This window comes from Montipora capricornis, chromosome 13, assembly GCF_036669925.1.
Source record: "Montipora capricornis isolate CH-2021 chromosome 13, ASM3666992v2, whole genome shotgun sequence".
NCBI classification, from domain to species: Eukaryota; Metazoa; Cnidaria; class Anthozoa; order Scleractinia; family Acroporidae; genus Montipora; species Montipora capricornis.
The window spans coordinates 20,367,604-20,379,747 of record NC_090895.1 but is presented as its reverse complement, the minus strand read 5'-3'; the positions used below and the strand labels follow the sequence as shown (position 1 = coordinate 20,379,747).

Here is a 12,144-nt window from a genome sequence, read left to right as displayed (position 1 = left end):
CGTAACTTTTGTCTCACTTAACAAGGCCGCAGACTCTAAATGCAGTCAAAGTCTCAAAGCGCCACCCTCCCAAGCCAACACCCCTGTGCTTTGGTCACACAACTCAGAGTCCACACACCCAGTGTTAAGGAACTGTCCCTGGCTGTTTGGCAAAGCAAGCCTTGAGCGGCAAGCCCCGCTGACATTTGAGTGCAACCACACTGGCTTGAACACGGTCTGGCGCGCCGTGTTCAAGCGAAACACCCCAGCGGGCTACCTTGTAGGGATTTAGCTCTCCGAAATCAAGGGCCATTGGCTGAAATTCAGTTCAAAAATCGGCGATATGACACTCGATTTACTCAGCCTGGCTCACAGAATGCCATTCTGGAGAGAAACGAAGCACATATAGTAAAGGATTTGTGAAAAGGTGGCTGCAGAAATTGTTTAAAACAAGCCAATTCTGCTTCCCCTCACAAAGTAAAAAAAAAAAAGCCAACCCTCTCCACCCCTGTGCCTTATTCAGTAACAACGGCTAATCACCCAGCCACGGCAAAACACGTGGGTTCACTCTAATTTGTGATCAAAAGTAAACTATTATTCCGGCCTACACTAGTCCAGGAAAAATTGCCAAGGCATCCTACACTGTAAAGTCCTCACTTAACAAGGCCACAAAACTTTAACTGCAGTTAAAGTCTCAAAAGCACCAACCCCCTAGTCCGCTGTGCTTTTGACAACACAACTTCAGAGTTAGAACTGGTCCTTGGGCTGTTTTGTCAAAGCATGCCGTTGACTGCAAGCCCCCCCCTCAATTTTGGAGCCGGCCACACTTGTGTGGCTTGAAACACGGGCTACGCCCAGTGCTCCAGCGAAAATTCCAGCGGCTCCCTTTTAGAGGCGATTTCGCTGAGATATCAATGGCCAATTTTGCCTGAAATTCAGATCAAAAAATCGGCTGATGACACGCGGTTTACTCAGCCTGGCCTCACAGACTACCATTCTGGCCAGCAGCGAAAACACCCACACCAGCAGATAATAATACATTTATTATCAGAGCACAATGAAGCAGATGCCTGACTAAAGAATTGTTGTTTCAAGCAAATTCCATTCAGGCTGAGCCTCCCATTGGCCCTAGCATTCAATTCGTTTTCATTTCCCGCACTTTTCTGTCTGTATTTACAAAAGCTACCCATTGATGCTGTAACTTAGCACCTTCAGATGCCCAACACAGTTCTTTCTATTCACAGCTATGATGGCACCCTAGGATCAAAAGTCCACCCCAGCCTCGAAAATGCGACAGCTAGAGTTTTACTCTTGTCTAATAATTTATTTTACTGGTCCTTGCAGAGGGATCCCTGTGGCCGCGTGACGGGTCAAGCTGAGATTTTTTCAGACTTCCTCTAATGTATGATCAAGTCCTATGTAAGAAGAATTGGCTTCCCTTGGCGATCGATTTCTGCTAAGTAGTGTCACCTAAATACTGACTATGTCTGACAGATTATTTTATGTTAAACCGAAAGGCACAAACTCTAACTCAGCAGGATACTCAACCCCCCCCCCCCCCCCCCCTAAGAACTTTGGTCTATACTCTTATAAGTGCAAACTAGAACATTTAAATCATCGCTTAGAGCGATGGCTCCGGATGTAGGCAGACGGTCTTTTTAGATTGAGACGGGTTAATCAGCTATTCCTGGGGTATGCACATTTGTGACTACCAACAAAAAAAAACAAAGGACCGTGAAGGTGTTTTAAAGGGGTAGTCACGCTCTTTTAGTCAAACTTCAGAACACTTAAACACTTCTTTGCATCAACTAAGACCAAAAAATAATGCTGTACTTTTGTTGCCAATTTAGTATAGGTTGCCGACCTATATTGTAGGAAGACATTCTCAGTTGTCACGTAGCAAATGAAGCACATGACGTGTTGATTGAATCTTGCGTTAGGTCCGTGTTGCTAATGCTACTTAATTGCGGTTGATGTCCGAAATAGTCTACATTCTGGCGACGAGGACGATGTGTAGCGTAGTTTTTTGAGAGATGTGAGTGGATTAGCGCCTTTTGATTGTACCGATACTGCTGGAATTTCTGCAAGCTGGGAAAGATGGCTTCGAGCTTTTGAGTTAATTTGCAGATGACCAAGGATTCAAACATGCTGACCAAAATAAAGTTTTAATGTTGCTGGATGAATGAACATAACAAAAAATTATCTGAAAGGGCTGGGACATGCCCTTTCTGGGGCGGGAGACAGGTTAAAAGTTAAAAACTAAAAATTCGTTTTTTTAGGTTTTAACTTTTAACCTGAAGAAGGGGGGGGGGGGGGGCGAACGGCCGAAACTTCGTGCATTAAACCCCCGTCCCAAATAGTCAAGAGTTTGTCTCTTCGTCGTTTTTTTTACGTACACCAAACTACAAATTCGCTTCGATACGCTGGTATCCTGTGGAGCCTCTTACTTTGAGTTTCATCGTTAGGGTTAACCAATGGTACACCGTTTATTATATAAAGATGAGAGGATTTAGATAGATATGACGTTAGTGAAGGAAACCAAGTACGGACAACTGTCGGGATAACATTTTCGTTGGGAGTTGAACCGGCACATCCCCATGATTACCAATTGGGTATGATCGACCACTATCTCTACCAGGGCAACTATGTTTTGCTACATGGCTAATTTACATGATCTTCGTTTCCTGTCGATCCAGTGTCATCTAGTGTGAGACAAAACAAGTCCCTGAATAACTCTCGGCCGCTTTGATTGCTCGCTGGGGTTGGTAGACCGGTGGTGAACCTTATTGGGGAAAATTTTTGGGGTAAATAAAGCACGTAGAAAAAAAGCGAGATTAAGACGCAATGAACTGTGGGAATCTTACAAAACTGTGTATGAGCTCTAGGGAATTGAATTGAATTACGTTTGATAGTGCTTGAAATATGTCGTTGTCGACTGTTTTCTTGAGTTAGTCTGCATCATTATTATTATCCTAAACATCGTTATCATCATATCGTAGCGAATAATGAATTAAGAAAAAGACACTAATAGTGTTATATAGTTATCCAAGATGGTGTAATCATAGCTTGTACTACAGCAGATCATTCTTTTTCGGCCACTCATGAATAGGAGGTTTTCACGTGACGTCATCGCCGCCATGCTGGTGGACGGAAACAAAAGATCTCTCATTACCTTCTTTTGTTCGTCCACCAGAAGTCGTACATTTCTCTGTTATTGGTGTCCCGAGAGAGTGGTTGAAAACGTCCTATACAGTAGTATGCGTTTTCTCTCGAAGAGAGACAATTGAAAGCATTGCTCAGAGGACTGGACATTGATTGTTCGTGATTTGTGCCCGTCTGTTTGAAGAACCAAAGCCTCTTTGATGCAAATATGCTTCGAAGCCGAATGTTCCACGCCACTTCCTTGGGATCAGGCACTTAAAAAGATTTTAGTTAGTCCCTGGCTTGTACACTTCAGTGCTTCTTTTGAAAGAGATAAACTTAGAATTAAATTGGTGTCAGTGAAATTACTTGTAAGCAGGCAAACCGGTGCTTGTTTGTATGCACTTTCCTCTAAAAAATCAGGGAGTAACTACCTTTCGTTTTAGTTCACTTCCTTGCGTAACAATGCCGGTTGGAGACGATTTTCTCTTTAACCACATGGTATGAATTTTTTCGCCCTTTTTGCTTGAGAGAAACAATTATAGAATTTTCTAACAGACAAACAATTGCCGTTAATGATTACGCATCAAAAAGGAGGCTGTTTACCCGCTCTCGTCGTTTTGATTTCTCCGCCTTCGGCGGTAGACTTACCGGGGAAAATGTTGAACTAAAACACGTACAAAAGAAGCGAGATTAATTAAAAAGCAACTAACTGTGGCAACCTCACAAAACTAAAATATATCTGTGCAACGAAATGCTTGAAATATGGCGTTGTCGACTGTTTTTCTTGCGTTAATATTCATTAAATATCGATTAAATATCCACGCAAATAAAGTAAGACTCCCTGCCGTTTGTACTGGCATCGTCTTCAACAATTAGCAACTCACGGACAGGGACTCTTTGTAGGTGCTCAATCTATTACTGATGGTAAGGACTCTGTTTTTGTCGCTTGCGGTCTGTTGCGGTCGCACTTTCAGGAACCACTTCTCAGAGAAAACAATAGCGCTATTGGGTTAATGTTTTACAATGAGATGTGTGGTGATTTTCTCTTGCACGTAAGCATTGTTTCGGGGATCAGGTTCTGTTGAAAGAAAGTCTTAAAAAAACAATTATTTGTGTTGTGTGTTATTCAAGTAAGTCTGACCCTATATTTTCCGTTTATTCCCCATTCGCTCTTACAAGTTCCTTATAAACAAAGTCTTTGATTAGTCAACCGTAGCGTCATCAAGTCATGGCCCTTGGATGTGTAATGCCCTGCTCTACAATACAAATAATCTCATGATAAAATAGACCAAAATTAAGTAATCACTTTTTGGCCTGTATGCTACCAGCATGCTTTGTTCCAAATCGGAGTCCTACACTGTATTTTTTCTGTCATCGCATCATCATCGTGGTGGGTCCTAGCAGGGGACCGAGTGTTCTATTGTATGCCCACCTGCCTCATGCAAGGCGAATTTGCAAATAAAATAAATAATAATAATAAATAAACATTGTGTACCTGTTATCTCAATGTTCTGAATGTTCCTAACCAATGATGCGGATCGATCCTCTCGATTTCTCAGAACAAACTAAGAGGTTTTGCGTGGCATTGAAAGGAATCAAGTCCTCTATCAGCCAACTCGTGAAAAGGACGTGAATGAAAATATGTTTGCGATTAAAAGTTGTCCTCTCTTCAAACCCGAAGACGATTTTCACTCATAGAAATGTCGGAAAAGATCGGAAAATATTGCACATCTTATGAAACACTGCTAATTGTTAACAAGACTCAGTTGTTATTTTTGTTTAGTATGTGAATGGCATCGGAGCTGGGGCATCATCATTATCCTATTAATCATCAACGTTATGAATTGAGAAATCTATATATCTCTGCCACAAGACTCGTTACCAAAACAAAGAAGAGAGATCACATCACACCTGTTCTTAGGAAACTGCATTGGCTGACTATTGATAAGCGCATTGTTTTCAAGGTGCTTATCATCACTTATAAGGCTCTACATGGACTTTCTCCGAAGTACATTTCAGACTTGCTTACTCTAAAAAGATCATCTCGCATTTTGCGCTCTAATTACCAGGACAGCCTTAAGCTCGAGATCCCCACCTTTAAAACCAAGACCTATGGTAGAAAAGCCTTCTCAGTGTGTGCTCCTCGCCTTTGGAACGATCTCCCTATGGACTTACGGAATTCACCTTCTCTGTAGACATTTAAAAGAGGACTAAAGACTTATTTATTTAACCAATAATTTTAACTTTTTGCATCTTAACTTAACTATTTTATTTATTTTTCTATATTTGTAAATTTGTAAGGGCATTGAAACATCTAGTGTAATGCCCCAGAACTGCATTATTATTATTATTATATATAGTTGTAGCTTGCTCAGCGATTATTCTATTTTGGCCACTCAGGATTACAGTAGTTATGCGTTTCTCTCGAAGAGACTTTAAGGAGAATGTTTTTCTACTGAGAGTCGATGCCTGCCGAGACAAAATTGAAAGCATTGCTCAGAGTGCTTGGCATTAATTGTTCGTGATTTGTGCGCGTCTATTTAAAGAACCAGAGCCTCTTTAAATGTAAATAAGCTTCGAAGAATGTTCCACGCCACGTTCTTGTGATCACGTATTAGTCCTGGCTTGAACAGTTCAGTGCTCCTTTTGAAAGAGATAACCTCACAGTCAAATTGGTGTCAATGAAATTACTTGTAAGTAGGCAAACTGTTGCTTGTTTGCAAGCACTCTTCTTTAAGACAAAGCTTCTCGGAGTCACTATGGACAGTTCCTTCTCTTTTCAAACTCATATCAAAGACATCTGCCATAAAGTGAACACAAAAGTCTCAATCCTTTGTCGAATCAGGAAATTTACGCCCATAGATATTATGATTAAACTCTACAAAGCTTTCATCCTTCCTTATGGGATTGGGTAAAGGGTTGTGTACTAAACTAGAAACAACAAATGCATTCGCTCTGAGGACTTTACTGAATATTACGAAATCAACTTCCTACGAAGAACTGCTTAAGATCGCCGGCTTAAAAAACCTGGAACATCGACGCATCGAACAAGCCCTTTTTCTGGTCTACAAGGTCTACAAGAGTATTCATGACCAAGCATGCGCACCGCATTATATTCGCGAAATGTTCATCCTGCGAAGCCTTGAATACAGTCTCCGCGGCCATTTTAAGCTGCTCCTCCCAAGACCAAGTTCATCCTTCAATATATCCGACAACATTAGAACATTACAGAATATAAATGTTTTCAGGAGAAATTTGAAGCAGACATCTCTATCATCCTCGCTTGAATGTAACTTCTATTCAAACGAAAACATTAACAACATTATCCTTTAATTTTTTCATCTTAAACACTTCATTCATGTTACTTTCTGTAAAATAATCCTTTATTGCACATTTGCATTTCAACGAGCCTTCGCTCATATGCGATATGTGGATAAATAAAGTTAGTTACTTATTTACTTGATATATACTTAAAAATCAGGGAGTAATCTGCTTTCGTTTTGTATAGCCAGTTTACTTCCTTGTGCAAGAATTCCCGTTTGAGACAATTTTCTTTTTTAACCACACGGTATCAATTTTTTCGCCGTTTAGCTTAGGAGAAATTGACGAAATTCAAGAACTTGTAAACAGACAAACAGTTGCCGTTCATGGTTTTGCATTAAAATTTGCCTTAAATAGGACGGCAGTTTTCGTTTACTTCAGTGTACTAACTTCAGCCTTTGCGTTATTTGGTAAGTTGATAAGAAGATTCACTTGTTCATTTTTTCATCTAAGGCAGTGAAGTGTAAGTGTTTAAATGCTGTCAAGGAAATTGTTTCACCCCACATTTAGTCTGAAATTTCAGCCGTCTTCACCCTAGAGACGGCTGAAATTTCAGACTACCCCACCTTAGCATTGCCTCTCCTAAATTTAATTTGCAAGCTCTGGTAAATCCTTGCTTGTCCTCAAGAATATACTGTAAAACTAAAATTGCCTCGAAATCGCTGTTGATGACGATTCGACATAAAAGTTCCACTGAGTCTTGTTTCAGCTGGTCTAAGTGGCTTGCCGCTTTGATAGAACTTAGGTGTATCTAGTTCAGTTTTGTTTGTTGGTGGTCCAAGTTGGCTTTCGCAGTTAATTGAAAGCTGTTTAAAAAGATCCAATTAGAAGTATTACGGTAGCCATTTTCGATTTAAAGCTTTTTTTCCAAATGCAGGAAGGTAAAGAAAGGAGTTGTGCATATGATTAAGTAACAGCAACATCCAAATAATGTTTTAAAATGAGATTTCTTAACACTTTTGGCAACAGAAATTCATATTTTTACCGCTATTTTGACTGTTGCAATGCGTACAGAGAATTAAAAACAAAATAAGAAACGGTGAACCTTAATTATCACTTAGCTTTCAAGACATGTTATTACCGTTTGCTCCAGATTAATTTCCTTTCAAGTTTAGGCTTTAAAATGCTTATAAACTTGCACTACAGGCAAATAAATTTCTATAGTTTCATCGATTTAGGCGAGTGGTATTTTAACCGGAAATCGCACTTGTTATAATTCCGAAAGTTTCCCTTTATATACTAGAACCTCCGCAAGGGTACGAGAAACTCCAGCATAGCTTTCAACTTGCTTTACTTTAGGTTGCTGAACTCCTTGGGAGAACTCAGTGCTTTGGCGACGAGTGGTCAACAGGGGGTCAACAATAACTGAAAGCGAATAAAACTTTGTTTTTAAGCTGGGCAATGGCTGCACTAAGCGTTGCTGATAAGTTAAAGAACCTGCCGACAACGAAACTGAACTTAATTAAAGCGAAACTGCTCTGACAGTGAGACGAACTGACCTGAAAATGAGTATATTAAAACTCTAAATACTTTCAAAGACAAACAAATATATCACGGAGAACATTACATAACTAAGACATTCTGCAAGCACAACAAATTGAGTAGAATGTAACGACATTTGTAAAAGACACTAATAGCGTTATATAGTTATCCAAGATGGTGTAATCATAGCTTGTACTACGGCAGATCATTCTTTTTTTTAGCCACTCATGAATAGGAGGTTTTCACGTGACGTCATCGCCGCCATGTTGGTGGACGGAAACAAAAGATCTCTCATTACCTTCTTTTGTTCGTCCACAAGAAGTCGTACATTTCTCTGTTGTTATTGGTGTCCCAAGAGAGTGGTTGAAAACGTCCTATACAGTAGTATGCGTTTCTCTCGAAGAGAGACAATTGAAAGCATTGCTCAGAGGACTGGACATTGATTGTTCGTGATTTGTGCCCGTCTGTTTGAAGAACCAAAGCCTCTTTGATGCAAATATGCTTCGAAGCCGAATGTTCCACGCCACTTCCTTGGGATCAGGCACTTAAAAAGATTTTAATTAGTCCTGGCTTGTACACTTCAGTGCTTCTTTTGAAAGAGATAAACTTAGAATTAATTGGTGTCAGTGAAATTACTTGTAAGCAGGCAAACCGGTGCTTGTTTGTATGCACTTTCCTCTAAAAAATCAGGGAGTAACTACCTTTCGTTTTAGTTCACTTCCTTGCGTAACAATGCCGGTTGGAGACGATTTTCTCTTTTAACCACATGGTATGAATTTTTTCGCCCTTTTTGCTTGAGAGAAACAATTATAGAATTTTCTAACAGACAAACAATTGCCGTTAACGATTACGCATCAAAAAGGAGGCTGTTTACCCGCTCTCGTCGTTTTGATTTCTCCGCCTTCGGCCGTAGACTTACTGGGGAAAATGTTGAACTAAAACACGTACAAAAGAAGCGAGATTAATTAAAAAGCAATTAACTGTGGCAACCTCACGAAACTAAAATATATCTGTGCAATGAAATGCTTGAAATATGGCGTTGTCGACTGTTTTCTTGCGTTAGTATTCATTAAATATCGATTAAATATCCACGCAAATAAAGTAAGACTCCCTGCCGTTTGTACTGGCATCGTCTTCAACAATTAGCAACTCACGGACAAGGACTCTTTGTAGGTGCTCAATCTATTACTGATGGTAAGGACTCTGTTTTTGTCGCTTGCGGTCTGTTGCGGTCGCACTTTCAGGAACCACTTCTCAGAGAAAACAATAGCGCTATTGGGTTAATGTTTTACAATGGGATGTGTGGTGATTTCATTTTCATTTTTCATTTTGTGTGGTGTTTTCATTTTCATGCACTCGACGAAGACAGGAAAAGGAAATAATAGGTTCAGACTTACTTCAATAACACACCACACAAATAGCTTTTTTAAAAGACTTTAATTTCTTTTAACAGAATATCTCTGAAGCAATATCTATGTGTAAGAGAAAATCACCACAAATTCCACTGTAAAACAAACGCAATAGCAGTATTGTTTTCTCTGAGAAGTGGTTTGAATATATAATACCTGAAAGTCCGACCCCAACGAACACAGCGCAATCTATCAGTGATGGATTGCGCACCTACATAGAGTCCTTGCTCGTAATTTGATAATGTATTCAAGAAGCAGCGTGTCTTACTTTATTTACGTAAATACTTAATGGAGACTATCTCAAGAAAATAGTGGACAACGCCACATTTCAAGCACTATCGAACACTTGATTAAATTCCCTAGAGCTCATTCATATACTCGTAGAAATCATAGAAAAATGTCTTTAGTTTTCTTAATAGTTGTTGATTCTTGAAGGTGTCATCATTGCAGCAAGGCCTCGTAACGCCTTTTTCGGCCTTTTTTGTAAATTTTAGATTTGACTTGATGGTACATCTTCTGAAACACTGATAATTGTTATCAAGACTGAGTTTTTATCTTTAATTTGTTTATTATGAGGGCTTATAAGGCAAAGGAGGAGCATCAACATCATTATCGTAATCATCGTCATCATCATCGTCATCATCAGATAGCAAATTATGAATTGAGAACAAACACTAATAGCTTTATATAGTTATCCAAGATGGTGAAAACATAGCTTGCACTACGATTATTCTATTTTGGCCACTCATGAATGCAGTAGTATGCGTTCCTCTCGAAGAGATTTTAAGAAGAATATTTTTCTACTAATCGGAGACAATGCCTGCCGAGAGACAATTAAAAGCATTGCTCAGAGCGTCTGACAATTTTTGTTCGTGATTTGTGTGCGTCTCTCTAAAGAACCAAAGCCTCCTTAATGCAAATAAGCTTCTAAGTGTCCCACACCACGTTCTTGGGATCACGTCCTCGCTTGTACAGTTCAGTGCTCCTTTTGACAGTGAAATATTAGCTTACATTACTACTTTACGCTTCCTTACTTAATTGAAGAGATTTTCAGACATTCTTAGACATCCTGAGACATTTAATGGACCGTTACTCGTCATGATTATGCAGTAAAATTTGACTTAAATAGGCCGTCAGTTTTCGGATACTCCAGTGTTTCTCTGAGGCTGGCGGAGTGCGTATTACCTTCAGACTTTGCGTTATTTGGTAAGTTAATAAGTATTTTCACTTGCTCTTTTTTCATCTAAGGCAGTGGAGTGTAAGTGTTTTATCCTGTTGAATGCTGTTTAGGGAATTAACTCACCTCACCTTTGCATTGCCTTTGCTAAATTTAATTAGTAAGCTCAGGTAAGTCCTCACTTGTCGTCAAGAATATACGCTAAATTTTTAAATCTAAAATTGCCTTGCCATCACTGTTGATGACGATTACATGTAAAAGTTCCATTTGGAGTCTTGTATCAGCTGGCTTAAGTGACTTGCCGCTTTGATACAATTTTAGGTGTCTAATTTTTGATATGATTTGATTTTGATTCTGCACGCACGACAAAGGAAATTGAATGACAACTACAATCATGGGGCTAATGACTGGGCGTTTAGATCTTACACATACAGCTGTTCCCATTAATAGTAAACATCATCGAGCTGGGTCAATAATGTGCTAATGTTGAAGTTTAAAGCGTTCACGCTTCACTTTGATAGACCTTTGGAACGAGGTTGAGAGTTTTAGCCCACTAATGAAAAACAGCCAATTTGTTTGTACCCAAAATGTGGCATCAGCCTGCCCAACACACTTATAGCTACCTTGCCAGCCTCTTTGGTAAAGTTTCTTAGTTTTTACCCCAATGAAGTAAAGTTTCGTGGGCTTTTGGTGTAATTTTAGTATTGATAGGGTTAGTTTGAGATTTGTTTTGAAGAGGAATTTATTCTTTCACAGGCCCAGCTGTTGACAAACCTCTTGCAATTTGCAATGCCTCTGAAGAGTTTCCCGATTTTGGTAAGCCTATCTTTTAGTTCCTAAATTTTCTTTAACTGAACTTGTCACTTGGAATCTAATTATCATGCCCCTACTCCATCCTATCCCCCCCCCCCCCCCCCCCAAACACGCACACACACACTCCATTACCAAGTTATTTTGGTTGAACTTAGACATCGACCCATCTGGCAACAACTTAAATGAGTTTGATACCAAACGCTTGATAAGACGCAATTTTTTTTTCAATAGAACGTCATCAGCTCTCACTTATTTGTTTATTTTACTTAATGACCCTTTTTTTTTTACATCTTAATTGTTTATTCGTTTGCTACTCTCCTTTCCTCGTTCCTTTGTTTGTTTGTGTGCCCTTTCTGTCTTTCTTTCGTTCTGTCTTTCTCTCTTTCTATTCCTTTCTTATCCAGAGTTAGACTTTGTATGTTTTCCGTTCTTTGGCAGGCCGTATGTGCTTTCCTTGTCAATCCTCCAAGCGCTGTTAGCGACCCTGTTTGTAAGTATATTTAATGTAAAAATTTTCCTAGGTTTTTTAGGGTTCACAGTTTTTGTAAACTGTCGTTGTTGATGTGTTTTTAACCAAGGGGAAAAGTCAATCATTGACCTTATTCTTTAGCATCAACCTTACACGGCGCACTTACTGTTCAAATCGTTGTTGAATCTTTTATTTTTTCTTTAATTGAAAACTTTATAAATTTTACAAAATTAACCGAAAACAAGGTACATAAACAAAAAACAATTTCTGTGCAGCTTGCATTTTTTTAGTATAATTTGAGAGCTAAAAGTAAAAAGTATTATTCAGCAATGTTCAATAGAGATAGAAAC

At 39.2% G+C, this 12,144-nt stretch overlaps 1 protein-coding gene and 1 long non-coding RNA gene across 4 annotated transcripts in view; one reads left to right on the top strand and one right to left on the bottom strand.

Annotated features, from left to right (window-relative positions):
* LOC138028206 (uncharacterized) overlaps nucleotides 1-12,144 on the bottom strand; it is a 390,617-nt gene that overhangs the window by 22,086 nt on the left and 356,387 nt on the right. The window lies entirely within an intron of this gene.
* Nucleotides 10,459-12,144, top strand: part of LOC138028942 (papilin-like) — a 33,545-nt gene continuing 31,859 nt past the window's right edge. The window contains exons 1-3 of one of the 2 annotated variants that reach the window (XM_068876588.1): nucleotides 10,459-10,541; nucleotides 11,269-11,328; nucleotides 11,764-11,815. In XM_068876588.1, the coding sequence (XP_068732689.1) occupies nucleotides 11,302-11,328; nucleotides 11,764-11,815 (79 nt within the window). In that variant the 5' untranslated portion in view covers nucleotides 10,459-10,541; nucleotides 11,269-11,301. The remainder of the gene's footprint in view (nucleotides 10,542-11,268; nucleotides 11,329-11,763; nucleotides 11,816-12,144) is intronic. The other variant, XM_068876589.1, reaches the window with a different exon arrangement.